This window comes from Camponotus vicinus, unplaced genomic scaffold (genome assembly GCF_025532165.1).
Source record: "Camponotus vicinus isolate PSW18456_S1 unplaced genomic scaffold, iyCamVici1.0 SCAF_1, whole genome shotgun sequence".
Taxonomy (NCBI): domain Eukaryota; kingdom Metazoa; phylum Arthropoda; class Insecta; order Hymenoptera; family Formicidae; genus Camponotus; species Camponotus vicinus.
In genome coordinates, this window is record NW_028141945.1 from 11,660,184 (window position 1) to 11,677,080 (window position 16,897).

Here is a 16,897-nt window from a genome sequence, read left to right on the forward strand (position 1 = left end):
GAACTAATAAGTATATTTAACTATTAAGTATATTTATTGTTAGTCTAGCGAATAACGAGATAAAATGTAATACAATGTGCCTGTATATAGGTAAGCAAAACGCATATGATTCCGATCAATAAAAGAAATAGTTGCTCGATGGACAGTAACAATTTAGAAAATATATCATATAAATTTTTACTCAACGACAATTCCGCGTAAGAGCCTGGTTACATTTCCAATTACTCATAATGTTTTAAGAGTATAGAGGCAGACTGATAAGCATATATGCAAGAACGTTTTATGTTGAATAAAAAATGAATCAGAATTCCTGTGTTGTCGATATACCGAGGGAATCAACGGTTATTGGTATCAGTTAGAACCATTATCTTGACAATGGCAAGTGAACGGTGGAAGGATGATTTTGCATACGCGATGACTCCATTCAAGTTGATTACGTGGCCTATAGGCGTATGGCCACTTCAAGTTTATGACATTTATTCGTTATTGCGTTGTATCTTAGGCACTTTTTGTGCGGTAAGTATCTCTTGGAAGATCATTGACACATTCGCGAATGTTTAAAGACAACCATGATTATTTTCTACATTGATAATGGAGCAATCTGGAGAAATCCTTGATGTAACGAAAGATAATATCAAGATCGAGATTTTATATTATTTAATTTTATATTATTTAATTTTTGCGAACTCAATTTTTGGTAAAATAATTTTGCCAGCTGTAATAACATCTTAAATGAATTGTAACTCAACACGTAAGTTGTTAAAAAATTTTAACAAGTTCTTTGCTTGAAATTTTATTATTATGTCTTTATTATGTCTTTTTATAATTATGTGTAAAAATGATGTGATTTTTTACTAAAAATACTACGCACTGCATTCCTTATTTCATAATTCTATCTAACATTCTATCTTCATAAGATTTGCATGTGAAATCAATATAAATAATATGTTACAAGGTATCACATAAATTCAACTTCATATTTTGATAGAAATTTCAAAGAAATAGAGATTTCAAAGAAATTTTCTATTTAAGTTTTGTTACATATATGTTATATAAGTTATATACGTTTGTTATATAAGTTTTGTTACGTATACATTATTTTAATAACACACATATTTGCGTTACTTTAATATTTAAAGATTGCATAAAATTAAATATATATAGTATCGCAAGTTCACAAATTTATGTTTAATACTATGTATAATACTATGAGTCTAAAATTTAATGTAAAAAAATGCTTCTTTTATTTCGTATTTTATAGAATGAAATAGACAGAGGCAAAAATTGAAAGAAATAGAGCAAAAGTGGGAGAGAGAGAAGACGCGTGAGAGTGAGAAAGTGTGTGTAGCATTTGCATTTAAATAGAAATATTTATTATTAAATATTTATTGAGTTAGGAATAAAATATATATTTTCTGAGTATGAAACATTATATATCGGGAAATGTATTAACAGAGTTTAGTTGTGATCTTGCCTTCCATGGAGATATATATGGGCTGTACTGATGTAGAACAAAACATAGACTGTTTGATGATAATTTGTTGCGGATTTCTCGGTGCGCTGAAGATCACATGGTTCCGCATTTATGCAAATAGTTTAATTATCAATTACAACTCTGCCCTAAACGATTATCTTACGATTGACAATACTAAGGACCGGGACATTATGCGAAAACATGCTTCTGTAGGGAGGATTCTCTGCTCTTCTCTACTGATCCTTACTTATTTTTGTTGTCTAATATATGGGATAATTCCGATTTTGAATTACGATATAAGTGATCAGATTAATATAACAAACGAAGATATGATACTGGAATACGCTTTACCATCAAGATGTGCTCTGAAATATTTTAATTTTCCATCGAGCATGTATAAAATCTTCTGTCTGATCGAAACTGTTGTAATGATATTGGCGTCTACAACTAATCTTGGTAATATGTAACTAATATTTTATATGTATTTTATGTCTTATTCTCTCTCCTAGATTTACTTAAAAATAATTTTATTTAATTGGAAGAGATATTATTTTATTTATATAAAAATTTTTAATGATTTTATTAATATTATGCACTTTTCTTTCTTTTCTTTTTATTTTGGACAAACAATGCAAAGGCGTTACAACTTGCGTGGTTTCTTGAAAATATATTCCACTGCTTGTGAGATGTATTTAAGAGATACATTAAAATCACTAAATTTTCTATCAGGCACATTAAAATAGAATTTTTATTAAATGATAATATTTTGTATAAATGACAGTCTCATCATGTGCCTTACTATTACTTCTTTGAAAAAAATTTGCTATTTCTTTTGAAAAAAAAAAACTAAATTTTCGAAATTTTTTACAGCATATACATGTTATGTTATATATAATTATTAAATATAAGAACAATGATATTTACTAAATTTTGTAGTATATATCTCCTGATTAATATAATAATAATTTAAATACATAGGAGTACTAATAAGTGTCTTAAATATTAATGCTATAAAATAATTAAGTGCATCAATATGTTTCTCAAAGGTAACGATGCGTTGTTTCTTAACATTACATTACATATTTGTGGCCAAGTAAACATTCTAAGGATCCGCTTCATTAACTTCGATGTCACAAGTCCGCGAATCTACGATCGTTTCAACGTGCTAGTTGAAAGACACCGTTATCTGATAACGCTGGCCAGGGAACTTGCCAATTTAATAAGTTTCGTATTGCTGATAGAACTATTCATTATCAGCATATTATTATGCATAATGGGTGAATATCATGTGATTTATTGTTCAGTGAAATACATATGTAAGTTACATATTTATAAGAAAAGATTTCCAATCAGCAAACAAATATTTTTTTCAGGATTTCAATTTATTTACGCGTTGAAAATCAATAATACTGTTATGATAGGAAAAAGTTTAGTGGTACAAATGTTATTCCTGACACAACTAACACTGTATAGTTTTATCGGGAATTATCTGAAATCTCAAATGGAAGAGATAGGACTCTCTATTTATCAAAGTGCTTGGTACAGTTTTCCTAAAAAATTAGCAAGAAACGTAATCTTCATTCTTTTGCAGACAAAATCTCCAGTCGCCTTGCAAGCTGGAAATTTCATCATTGTCAATCTGTCAACTTACGTGAGCATTTTAAAAAGCTCTTTTTCATACTTGTCTGTACTTCGTATAATTGTCGGAGTATGAAAAGTAAGCTACAAATAAAAGAAATATATGCGCGCGAACTATGAATACTGAATACATTCCAAATATCGTAATATATTGATTTCAAAATAGAATACATGGAGAAAAGTGTTTATTAAGATGTAATTTTAATAAAATTATTACTCACAACTGTCTATTTGTGAAAAATCAATTTACATATGATATCAATAATATAATACACATATTTTAAATTATTACTAATGCATCATTATATTTAAACATTTTCTCATATGTAGCATTACTTAGCCGTATCGCGTAATTCTTCACCAGTTAATTTTGTTGATCTGTAGAATAAAGAAAAGCATGTTATTTGCTCATATTTTTACTTTTGCACATATTGTATAATCTGACATTGCTAGGCAGACTTGTAGCTTATTAATCGAATATCAAGATCAAATGTATTACAATGTGCGAGTATAAGTAAACAAAACGCGCGCACATAATTCCGTTCAATAGTAACAGATGTTCAACAGGACGTTAACAATTTTAGAAAATGTATCGTATGAATTTTTTACTCAATAACAATTTTACGTAAGTGCGTAGTTATATTTGCATTTGGTCATAATGCTTCAAGAGTATAGAGGCAGTCTGATAAGCATGTATACAAGCATGTTTCATAATGAATAAAGAATGAGTTGGAATTCTTATGTTGTGTCGATATAGCGAACGGATCATCGGTTATTGGCATCAGTTAGACTCATTATATCGACAATGGCAAGTGAACGGTGGAAGGATGATATCGCATACGCGATGACTCCTCTCAAGTTGATTACGTGGCCTCTAGGCGTATGGCCACTTCAAGTTTATAACATTTATTCGTTATTGCGTTGTGTCTTATGCACTTTTTGTGCGGTAAGTATCTCTTGCAAGATCATTTGATACATTTGCGAATGTTTAAAGACAACCATGAATATTTTTTACATTAATATTGCAACGCTCTGAAGAAATCTTCGACGTAACGATGAGAATATCAAAATTTTATATTATTAATTTTTTCGGTGACGCATTTTTTGGTGAAACATTTTTGATAGCTTTTAATAATACAATTAATGAATTGTAAATCAGCACGATTGTCAGTCAGATTTTAACAAATAAAAGAGTTCCCTGTGTTTTAAATTTTATTATTTATCTATACATATATCTTTTTCTTTACTCGTGTATAAAAATGATATGATGACATTTTTACGAGAAATATTATACATTTGCACATTTCTTTCATAATTTCAATATAATGATCGTATGTAAAATAAAATAAATTATATTTTATAAAAATCACATAAACTCTAACGATAATATTAAATTTTGTTGTATATTTTGTTGTGTGTTTTATATTTTCTCACATAATAATTTTCTGTTCATATAAATTTTGTAATATATATATTATTCTAAAATAATATACAATTTTGCATTATTTTAATATACTTAAGTATTATATAAAATTACATATACATACATACATATATATATAATTTTTACACATTTATGATTAATATTTTGTATGTACAATACTTTACATCCTTAGATTATTTTTTAAAAAAAGATACTTTATTTATATCATGTTTTAATGAAATAAAAACAAATTAAAATAATATTAAGCAAGAAAAGGAGAAGAGCGAGAGTGAGATAGTGTGTGTAGCATTCGCATTTATATAGAAATATTCTTTAGTGAAAATTCATTGAAGTAAAATATATTTTTTCTGTCCACGAAACATAATATGTGGGGAAATATATCAACAGTCCCTAGTTGCGATTTTGCCCTCTATGGAGCTATACATGGGCTGTACTGACGTAGGGCAGAACATAGATTGCCTAATGTTAATCTGTTGCGGATTTCTCGGTGTGCTGAAGACGACATGGTTCCGCATTTATGCAAATAGTTTAATTATCAATTACAATTCTGCTCTACGTGATTATCAGACGATTGACGACATAAAAGAGCGCGATATTATGCGAAAACATGCTTTTATAGGAAGGACTCTTTTCTCCTCCTTACTAATTTTTGCTTACTTTGGTTGTCTAATGTTTGGAATAGTTCCTATTTTGAATTACAACATAAGTAATCAGATTAATATGACAAACGAAGATATGACACTGGAATACGTTATACCATCAAGATGCGCTCTGAAATATTTTCCAACAAGCATGTACAACATCTTTTGTCTGATCGAAACTGTTTTAATAACGTTGGCTTCTACGACTAATTTTGGTAATATGTAACTAATATTTCATAGGTATTTTACATCTCACCCCTTCTTCTAGGATTACTTAGAAATAAAAATTTTTTTATTGGAAAAAATATATCATTTTTTATTTATACGGGGTGTCATGAAAGTGATCATAATTTTAAAAAATTAAGGTAGATTGGCTCAAAGTTAGAAGAAAAGTCTTGTACAGTTATGCAATATTCGCAATAATTAACGAGAAATAAATTAAAGAAGATCGGCCAATGCGCGTGGCTAGAAGTGCGTGGCGGTGAAGGCGGTCTCATTGTAACATAATGGCGGCGCGCGGCGAAGCAGTGATTGGAGAGGGGAAGAGCCTTCGCCGCGCGTCTACACACTCATCGCTCCTCCCCTCCCCAATCACCGTTTCGCCGCGCGCCGCCATTATGTTACAGTGAGACCGCCTTCACCGCCACGCACTTCTAGCCACGCACATAGCCGATTTTCTTTAATTTATTTCTCGTTAATTATTGCGAATATTGCATAACTGTACACGACTTTTCTTCTAACTTTGAACCAATCTACCTTAATTTTTTAAAATTATGATCACTTTCATGACACCCTGTATAAAGATTTTTAAAATAATTTTATTAATATTATACACTTTCCTATTTATTATGGACAAATAATACAAAGGCGTAACAGTATGTGGTTTCACGGCAGACTGTGTCACTGAGAGAGTCCGAGAATTAAATCCACCGAATTCTCTATCAAGCTTATTAAATTACATGAATTTTATTTTATTAAATAATAGATAATAATTGTACGGATTCATCATCTCATTACTGTTTGTATAAAAAGAAACTTTAAATTTTCGAAATTTTTTTCGGTTTATACATGTTATGTTACATATACAGGGAGTCATGGAAATTTTAGCCCATATGAAGTAAGGAGATAGATTAGCTCAAATTAAGAAGGAAGGACTTGTACTGTTTTGTGATATTCGCAATAATTAACGAAAAATTAAATAAAGAATATCGGCCAATCTGCGTGAGTAGAAGCGCGCGGCGACGAGAGTCGTCCCACTGTAATCCTATACTAGGCGCGCGGCGAAGCGATGAGCGGATCGCTCTCCGAGACATGATAGTGGCGTGCGATATATCGCAATACCGCGCCGAAAAGTGACCCGTCCTTTTAGTGGCGAGAAAATGATGCGCTATCATTTCCACACCACCTTGCGGTAGATAGCATGGTGCGCTTTTTTTATAGTGGTTTCCCCCATAGGCCTATTCCACTCTCAATTTAAATATTTGTGAAAATTGTTCAAAATTTTACTGTACGCTGAATGTATCGTAAATGTAAAAAATTGATGATGACAGTACCTTCACAAAAATTGATCCGTGGTTGAAAATCCCTCGATAAAATGTGTTGCACAAGTTGGTAATGATACGGACGTAATCCATTACACGTAAAGCGTGATGTACTGCGTATCGCGAAAAACCAAATTCGTGTGCCACATGACGCACGCTAGTTCCAGGATTTTCATAAAATGCTTCCAGAATCCTTTCTTCATCTCGTACACGAAGACGCACTGCTAAACCGGTTATCCCGATATTATGCACGACACCCAGTTTCACATAATTATTGCACAACACGTAATATTGTACGTCCACTTAATTTTCGTGCACGCCCGGGAAATCATTCCACGTAAATTGCGGCCGCGCGATAAGTATTTTCTCCCGCTAGCCCGTATGCCACAATCATATCCGTATATTCCTGCAGAGTACACTTCATTTTCACTGTTAATTTATTACGCGAACACATGATTTTTACTAAAACTGTCTCAGCTCTCGCAGGCTGTTGCCAGAGTGCATACGCCAGCAGCATGCAACAGCTAAGCGGACATGTGAGTGTAATCATAATGCGCAGGCGCCGAGCTCACACGTACGCTTACACTCGCATGTCCGCTCAGCTGTAGTTGCGTGCTGCTGGCGTATGCACTCTGGCAACAGCCTGCGAGAGCTCAGACGGTTTTAGTAAAAATCTTATGTTTGCGTAGTAAATTAAGTGAAAATGAAGTGTATTCTGCAGGAATATACGGGCTAGCGGGAGAAAATGCTTATCGCGCGGCCGTAATTTACGTGGAATGATTTTCCGGGCGTGCACGAGAGCCAAGTGAACGTACAGTTTTACGAGTTGTGCAATAATTATGTAAAACTGGGTATCGTGCATAATATCGGGATAACCGGTCCAGCAGTGCGTCTTCGTGTACGAGATGAAGAAAGGATTCTGGAAGCATTTTATGAAAATCCTGGAACTAGCGTGCGTCATGTGGCACACGAATTTGATTTTTCGCGATACGCAGTACATCACGCTTTACGTGTAATGGATTACGTCCGTATCATTACCAACGTGTGCAACACATTTTATCGAGGGATTTTCAACCACGGATCAATTTTTGTGAAAGTACTGTTATCATCAATTTTTTATATTTACGATACATTCAGCGTACAGTAAAATTTTGAACAATTTTCACAAATATTTAAATTGAGAGTGGAATAGGCCTATGGGGGAAACCACTATAAAAAAAGCGCACCATGCTATCTACCGCAAGGTGGTGTGGAAATGATAGCGCATCATTTTCTCGCCTCTAAAAGGACGGGTCATTTTTCGGCGCGGTATTGCGATATATCGCACGCCACCATCATGTCTCGGAGAGCGATCCGCCCATCGCTTCGCCGCGCGCCTAGTATAGGATTACAGTGGGACGACTCTCGTCGCCGCGCGCTTCTACTCACGCAGATTGGCCGATATTCTTTATTTAATTTTTCGTTAATTATTGCGAATATCACAAAACAGTACAAGTCCTTCCTTCTTAATTTGAGCCAATCTACCTCCTTACTTCGTATGGGCTAAAATTTCCATGACTCCCTGTATACAAATGCATTAATTTCAAGTATACATCTAATGACTTTAAATTATTATATTTTTAATTAAATAATATGTATCACAAAAAAGTAGATATTTATTGTATATTAAATATAAGAGCAATAATATTTCCTATATTTTGTGATACATATCTTTTTTGATACATATCTGTTTTGTAATCAGTGCAATAAGATGGTTCGGTGCATCAATGTGTTTCCTAAAGGTAACGACGCGTTGTTTCTCAACATTACATTACATGTTTGTGGCCAAATAAAGATTCTGAGGATTCGCTTCATTAACTTTGATGACACAAGTCCGCGAATCTGCGATCGTTTCAACGCACTAATTGAAAGACATCGTTACCTGCTAACGCTGACCAGGAAACTAGCCAATTTGATAAGTTTCGTATTGCTGATAGAATTATTCATTATTAGCATATTATTATGTATAATGGGTGAATATCATGTGACTTATTGTTCAGTGAAATACATATGTAAGTTATATAGGTATTCATAGGAAAAGATTTCCAAACAGCAAACAAATATTCTTTTCAGGATTTCAATTTATTTACGCGTTGAAAGTCAATGACACCGCTATGATAGGAAAGAGTTTAGTGGTACAGATTTTATTCTTGACACAACTAACATTGTATAGTTTTATCGGGAATTATCTGAAATCTGAAATGGAAGAAATAGGGCTCTCTATTTATCAAAGTACTTGGTACAATTTTCCTAAAAAATTAGCAAGAAACGTAAACTTTATTCTTTTGCAGACAAAATCTCCAATCGCACTGCAAGCTGGAAATTTCATTGTTATTAATCTATCAACTTACGTAGGCATTTTAAAGAGCTCTTTTTCGTATTTGTCTGTACTTCGTATAACTCTCGGAGTGTGAAAGTAAACTGCTAATAAAAGAAATATGTGCGAACTATAAATATTGAATACATTCCAAATACTAGAATATAAAATCTCAAAATAGAATACATAAAGAAAAATATTAATTAAAATGTAATTTTAATAAACTTATTACCTACAATAATTTATTTGCGTCAAATCAATTTTTATACCTTATCAATAATATACACATATACTTGAAATTACTAATGCACTATTATATTTAGACATTTTCGCACATGCGTAGAATTAGTCGCATAGCGTAATTATTCAGCAGTTATTGTTGTCTGTAAAATTAAAAAGAACAACTTATTTGCTGATATTTTCACTGCTGAACAAATGGAAAGATCTTTATTCTAGATATATTTAATGTTAGTCAAACACGAATATCGAAATAAAATGAAATACAATGTGCGCATAAACAAGTAAAACGCACATGATTCCGCTTAACGAAAGAAATAGTTTTCAATGGAAGGTAACAATTTAGAAAATGTATCATATGAATTTTTGCTCAAGGATAATTTTATATGAAAGCCTAGTTATATTTCCAACTAGTCATAATGTTTTGAAAGTATAGAGACAGACCAACAACAGGATGTTTTATATTGAATAAAAAATGAGTTGGAATTATGGTTGCATCGATATAGCAGACGGATCATCGATTATTGGCATCAGTTAGAACCATTATCTCGACAATGGCAAGTGAACGATGGAAGGATGATATCGCATACGCGATGACTCCTTTCAAGTTGATTACGTGGCCTCTAGGCGTATGGCCACTTCAAGTTTATAGCATTTATTCGTTATTGCGTTGTGTCTTATGCATCTTTTGTGCGGTAAGTATCTTTTGCAAGATCATTTGATACATTTGCGAACGTTAAAGACAACCATAAATATTTTTTACATTGATATTGCAATGCGCTTTGGAGGAATTTTCGACGTAACGATGAGAATATCAAGATTTTATATTATTAATTTTTTCGGTAACGCATTTTTTGAGGAAACGTTTTTGATAGCTGTAATAACGATAGAGTTTTAAATCAGCACGATTGTCAGTCAGATTGAAAGATTTTAACAATAAAAGGGTTTTCTGTTTGAAATTTTATTATTTATCTATATATCTCTCTTTATCCATAAAAATAATATCATATATTATTTTATAAATAAGTATAAAAATGATATGATTTTTTGCGAGAAATATTATACATTTGCACTATTTCTTTCATAATTTCATCAATAATGATCGTATATATCATCATAATGATTGTATGTGAAATAAATGTGAAACAAAATAAATTATATCTTATAAAATGTCACATAAACTCTATGAAAATATAATAAATTTTGTTGTAGTTTGTTGTGTGTTTTATATTTGGTCATATAATAATTTTCTGTTTATATAAATTGTGTAACACATATATTATTCTAATAATATACAATTTTGCGTTATTTTAATATATTTAAGGATTATATAAAATTAAATATACAAATATATATATATATATATATATATATATATATATATATATATAAATACACATATATATCAAATTTACACATTTAATATTTTGTATGTACAATACTTTAGATCCTTAGATTATTTTTGAAAAAAGACATTTTATTTATATCATGTTTTAACCAAGAGATTAATTGAAAGATATTGATCATGAAAAGGAGAAGAGCGAGAGTGAGATAGTATGTGTACCATTCGTATTTATATAGAAATATTCATTGGTGAAAATTCATTGAAGTAAAATATATTTTTTCTGTCCACGAAACATAATAATGTGGGGAAATATATCAACAGTGCCTAGTTGCGATCTTGCCCTCTATGGAGATTTACATGGGCTGTACTGACGTGGGGCAGAACATAGATTGCCTAATGTTAATCTGTTGCGGATTTCTCGGTGTGCTGAAGACGACATGGTTCCGCATTTATGCAAATAATTTAATTATCAATTACAATTCTGCTCTACGTGATTATCAGACGATTGACGACACAAAAGAGCGCGATATTATGCGAAAACATGCTTTTATAGGAAGGACTATTTTCTCCTCCTTACTAATTTTTGCTTACTTTGGTTGTCTAATGTTTGGAATAGTCCCTATTTTGAATTACAACATAAGTAATCGGATTAATATAACAAACGAAGATATAACACTGGAATACATTATACCATCAAGATGCACTCTGAAATATTTTCCAACAAGCATGTATAAAATCTTCTGTCTGGTCGAAACTGTTTTAGTAATGTTGGCTTCTACGACTAATTTTGGTAATATGTGACTAATATTTCATAGGTATTTTATATCTCACTCCTTCTTCCAGGATTACTTAGAAATAAAAATATTTTTATTGAAGAGGATATATCATTTTTTATTTATATAAAAATTTTTAATAATTTCATTAATATTATACACTTTCCTATTTATTATGGACAAATAATACAAAGGTGTGACAGTACGTGGTTTCACGGCAGACTGTGTCACTGAGAGAGTCCGAGAATTAAAACCACCGAATTCTCTGTCAAGCTTATTAAATTACATGAATTTTATTTTATTAAATAATAGATAATAATTGCACGGATTCGTCATGTCTCATTACTGTTTGTATAAAAGAAAAAATTTTTTAATTTTCGAAATTTTTTTCGCCTTATACATGTTATGTAACATATATATACAAATGCATTAACTTCAAGTACATATCTAATGATTTTAAATTATTATATTTTTAATTAAGTTATATGTATCACAAAAAAGTAGATATTTATTGTATATTAAATATAAGAGCAATAATATTTCCTATATTTCGTGATACATATTGTTTTTGATACATATCTGTTTTGTAATCAGTGCAATAAGATGGTTCGGTGCCTCAATGTGTTTCCCAAAGGTAACGACGCGGTGTTTCTCAACATTACATTACATGTTTATGGCCAAATAAAGATTCTGAGGATTCGCTTCATTAACTTTGATGACACAAGTCCGCGAATCTGCGATCGTTTCAATGCACTAATTGAAAGACATCGTTACCTGATAACGCTGACCAGGGAACTTGCCAATTTGATAAGTTTCGTATTGCTGATAGAATTATTCATTATTAGCATATTATTATGTATAATGGGTGAATATTATGTATAATTTATTTATAATTCAGCAAAATATGTGAATTATAAATTCATGCAAAAATTTCAGCAATCAAATATTCATTTTTCAGGATTTCTGTTTATCTTCGCATTGAAAGTCAAAAACGTCACAATGGTAGGAAAGAGTTTAGTAGCACTGAGTCTCTTTTTGTTACAACTATCGCTGTATAGTTTTATCGGAAATTATCTGAAATCTGAAATGGAGGAGATAGGAATTTCTATTTATCAAAGTACTTGGTACAGTTTTCCTAGGACATTGACAAAAAACGTAATCTTTATTCTTATGCAAATAAAATCTCCTGTCACGTTACAAGCTGGAAATTTCATTATAGTCAATTTGTCAACTTATGTGAGCATTTTAAAAACTTCTTTTTCGTACTTATCTGTACTTCGTATTATGCTTGGAGTGTGAAGTATAAAGTGCGAAGAGTAAAAGAAATCTGTGCAAACTGTAAATATTTGATAAGTTCGAAGTACAATAATATATAAAGCTTTCAAAATAGAACTGTACGCAGAAATGTTAAATATAATTTATTCAACAGTAGTCTGTTTACCAAGTTAATTTTTCCTATATAACATCAAAAATACAATATCAATAACGTTAACACAATAATCAATAACAATAATATACAGGGTGTCCTAGACCACCCGTACACCCCTTTTCTTTCAAAAACTAAGCATTTTAGAGAAAAACGTTTTCAACAAAAATTGTATGGTTTTGACGGGAACATAAGATGGTGTCATTGGTTTGACCTTGGATGGCATCGTTAAGGTGAGGTCAAGGACACCTTTAATTTCTTAAATGGAACTACCTATTTTTTATTGCATATTCTTATATCTTATGTCGAGAGCTTTCCAAAACACTATAATAAAGTATTTTTTCATCAAGTACTTTTCGAGTTATAAGGCTTGAAATAATTTCTTAATTTTACATAAACCATAAAATATCTAGTAAAATATTCATTTTTCGATTACCTTACCTTAATACTTTTATGTACAAAATAATGAGAGGAATCGATTGGTGTAAAGAAAACACATAATTGTTTCGAAAACATATTTTCACTTTTGAACATATTGAATCTATATTATGTATATTTGTTGTTAGTCTTAGTTATATCGAAATAAAATGTACAATGAGCGGATATATAAGTAAGCAAAACGCGCGCACATAATTCCGTTCAATAGAAATAGATGTTCAATAGGACGTTAACAATTTTAGAAAATGTATCGTATGAATTTTTACTCAACAACAATTTTACGTAAGTGCGCAGTTATATTTGCATTTAGTCATAATGCTTCAAGAGTATAGAGGTAATCTAATAAACATGTGTACAAGCATGTTTCATAATGAATAAAGAATGAGTTGGAATTATGGTTGTATCGATATAGCAGACGGATCATCGGTTATTGTCATCAGATAGAGCCATTATCTCGATAATGGCGAGAGAACGATGGAAGGATGATATCGCATACGCGATGACTCCTTTTAAATTGATTACATGGCCTATCGGCGTATGGCCACTTCAAGTTTATGACATTTATTCGTTATTGCGCTCTGTCTTAGGCACCTTTTGTGCGGTAAGTACCTCTTGCAAGATCATTGAAACATTCGTGGATGTTCAAAGACAACGATGAATATTTTCTACATTGATATTGCAATGCCCTGGAAAAAATATTGATGTAACGAGAAATAATCAAGATTTTATATAATTAATTTTTGGTAACACAATTTTTGGTAAAATGTTTTTGACAACTGTAATAACACTTTAGATAAGTTTTTAATCAGCATGAATTTTCTGTTTTAAATTTTATTATTTATCTATATAATTTTCTTTAATCATAGGTAAAAATGATATGATTCTTTACGAGAAATATTATGCACTGAACTTCATATATCATAATTCTAGCATAACGATCGCATGTGAAACAAAATAGATAACATATTATAAAATGTCACATATATAAATTCTAAATAAAAAGTTTGTTATATTTTATGTATACTTTATATTATTTGATACAAAGAAATTGTCTATTTATATAATTTTTGTCACATATATATTTTAATAGTATACATTTAATAATAAATTTTTTTAATTTTAATATTAAAGGATTGCTTAAAATTGAATGTACGTCTATATAAATAATAATTTCATAAATTAATGTTTAATACTATATATGTGTAATATTATGAATCCAAAAATTGTCGTTGAAAGAAAACATTTGTTTTATTTCATATTTTATAGAATGAAATAGATAGAGATAATTGAGAGAAATTGAACAAGAGTGGGCGAGAGAAGACGCGTTAGAGTGAGAATTTGTGTGTAGTATTTGTATTTAAACAGAAATATTAATTAGTAAATATTTATTCAAGTTAGAAATGAAATGTGTATTTTCTGAGCATGGGACATTTTATGGGGAAATGTATCAACAGAGCCTAATTGTGATCTTGCCTTCTATGGAGATATACATGGGCTGCACTGATGTAGAGCAAAACATAGACTGTTTGATGATAATCTGTTGCGGAATTCTCGGTGCGCTGAAGATCACATGGTTCCGCATAAATGCAAATAGTTTAATTATCAATTACAACTCTGCTCTAAACGATTATTTAACGATTGACAACACCAAGGACCGGAATATTATGCGAAAACATGCTTTTATAGGAAGGATCCTTTGTTCTTCCTTATTGGCCATTGCTTATTTTTGTTGTCTAACATATGGCATAGTTCCTATTTTGGATTATGATATAAATAATCGGAATAACATAACAAACGAAGATGCGACACTAGAATACGTTATACCATCAAGATGCGCTCTGGAATATTTTAATTTTCCAACAAGCATATATAAAATCTGCTGTCTCGTCGAAACTGTTATAATGATACTAGCGACTACAGCTAATCTTGGTAATTATTAATATTTTGTAGTTATTTTATGTCTTATCTCTATCCGTTCCCAGAATTAAAATAAGATATTTTTATTGATAAAGATATTATTCAAATGCATAAAGATTTGATCAAATTTGTGACTACTTACGCACTATTCTATTTTTGGATAACAATGCAAAGATATAAGCTAGTTTGCATAATTTCACGACAAACTGTTTCAATCCGATGTTGCTAGATACATTAAAAATCAGTTCTTCTAATTAGCCACATTAGATTATTAAGACTTATGCAATGCATAATATTAAATATATAAACTAAATATAAAAACAATATTAATTTATATTTAGTAATTGAGATATATATTTTTAAAAGACATATATTTTTAAGATATAAAAAATAGTTTAAATACAATAAAATAATAAGTATATTAATGCAATAAAACATATCTGTGCATCGATTTTCCAAAGGTAACGACGCATTGTTCCTGAATATTACATTACATGTTTGTGGTCAAGTAAACATTCTGAAAATCCATTTTATCAACTTTGATGTCACAAGTCCGCGAATTTATTATCGTTTTAACGCACTAATTCAAAGGCATCAAGACCTGATAACATTGGCCAGGGAACTTTCAGATCTCATCAGTTTCGTATTGCTGATAGAACTATTTATTATCAGCATATTATTATGCATAATGGGTAAATATCATATGACTTATATAATCGTTCAGAAAAATATATAAATTATGTATTAATAAGAAAAGATTTCCAATCAGTAGACAAATATTCTTTTCAGGATTTCAGCTTATTTTAGCGTTGAAGGTCAACAACACTGTTATGATAGGAAAAAGTTCAATGGCACTGAGTGGTGTCCTGACACAACTAACATTGTATAGTTTTATCGGGAATTATTTGAAATCTGAAATGGAGGAGATAGGAATTTCTATTTATCAAAGTGCCTGGTACAGTTTTCCTAGGAAATTGACAAAAAACGTAGTCTTTATTCTTACGCAGATAAAATCTCCTGTCACGTTACAAGCTGGAAATTTCATTATAGTCAATTTGTCAACTTATGTGAGCATTTTAAAAACTTCTTTTTCGTACTTATCTGTACTTCGTATTATGCTTGGAGTGTGAAGTATAAAGTGCGAAGAGTAAAAGAAATCTGTGCAAACTGTAAATATTTGATAAGTTCGAAATACAACAATATATAAAGCTTTCAAAATAGAACTAGCACGTAGAAATGTTAAATATAATTTATTCAACAGTAGTCTGTTTACCAAGTTAATTTTTCCTATATCATATCAAAAATACAATATCAATAACGTTAATACAATAATCAATAACAATAATATACACATATATCTTGAAGTTACTCTCTCCATTAATATATTATTATATTTAGACATTTTTTCACACAGAATTACTTAAAATTACTTAGTGTAGAATTACTTAGCAGCAACGCAAAAGACCATCAGCTAATTTTGTTGGCTTGTAGAATAAAGGACACTAATTTGCTCACATATTTTAACTTTTGAACTTATTGAATTAATATTAGGTATATTTGTTGTTAGTCTATTATATCGAAATAAAATGTACAATGGGCGAATATATAAGTAAGCAAAACGCGCGCACATAATTCCGTTCAATAGAAATAGATGTTCAATAGAACGT

The 16,897-nt window shown here is 30.6% G+C and overlaps 2 protein-coding genes across 2 annotated transcripts; both read left to right on the forward strand.

The window, feature by feature from the left end:
• Positions 1-383: 383 nt before the first annotated feature.
• On the forward strand, positions 384-9,191 carry LOC145974212 (uncharacterized). Its single transcript, XM_083104024.1, has 8 exons — positions 384-516; positions 1,456-1,930; positions 2,521-2,751; positions 2,848-3,125; positions 3,870-4,058; positions 4,944-5,412; positions 8,520-8,750; positions 8,851-9,191. Exons 1-8 carry the CDS (start codon positions 415-417, stop codon positions 9,189-9,191), a joined length of 2,316 nt encoding a protein of 771 aa, XP_082960150.1. The 5' UTR covers positions 384-414.
• Positions 9,192-9,924: 733 nt separating this feature from the next.
• On the forward strand, positions 9,925-16,360 carry LOC145974177 (uncharacterized). The gene is made up of 8 exons (XM_083104002.1): positions 9,925-10,026; positions 10,998-11,466; positions 12,084-12,314; positions 12,408-12,685; positions 13,726-13,914; positions 14,768-15,242; positions 15,692-15,922; positions 16,020-16,360. Exons 1-8 carry the CDS (start codon positions 9,925-9,927, stop codon positions 16,358-16,360), a joined length of 2,316 nt encoding a protein of 771 aa, XP_082960128.1.
• Positions 16,361-16,897: the final 537 nt, after the last annotated feature.

Excerpts from the sequence above, each read along its gene's own strand:
- LOC145974212 (XM_083104024.1), top strand. The coding sequence starts at position 415 with ATGACTCCATTCAAGTTGATTACGTGGCCTATAGGCGTATGGCCACTT. Across the intron at positions 3,126-3,869 it reads TTGTCAATCTGTCAACTTAC|CGAACGGATCATCGGTTATT; the intron begins GTGAGCATTTTA and ends GTGTCGATATAG. Across the intron at positions 4,059-4,943 it reads TCTTATGCACTTTTTGTGCG|TCCCTAGTTGCGATTTTGCC; the intron begins GTAAGTATCTCT and ends ATATATCAACAG.
- LOC145974177 (XM_083104002.1), top strand. The coding sequence starts at position 9,925 with ATGACTCCTTTCAAGTTGATTACGTGGCCTCTAGGCGTATGGCCACTT. Across the intron at positions 12,686-13,725 it reads TAGTCAATTTGTCAACTTAT|CAGACGGATCATCGGTTATT; the intron begins GTGAGCATTTTA and ends GTATCGATATAG. Across the intron at positions 13,915-14,767 it reads TCTTAGGCACCTTTTGTGCG|AGCCTAATTGTGATCTTGCC; the intron begins GTAAGTACCTCT and ends ATGTATCAACAG.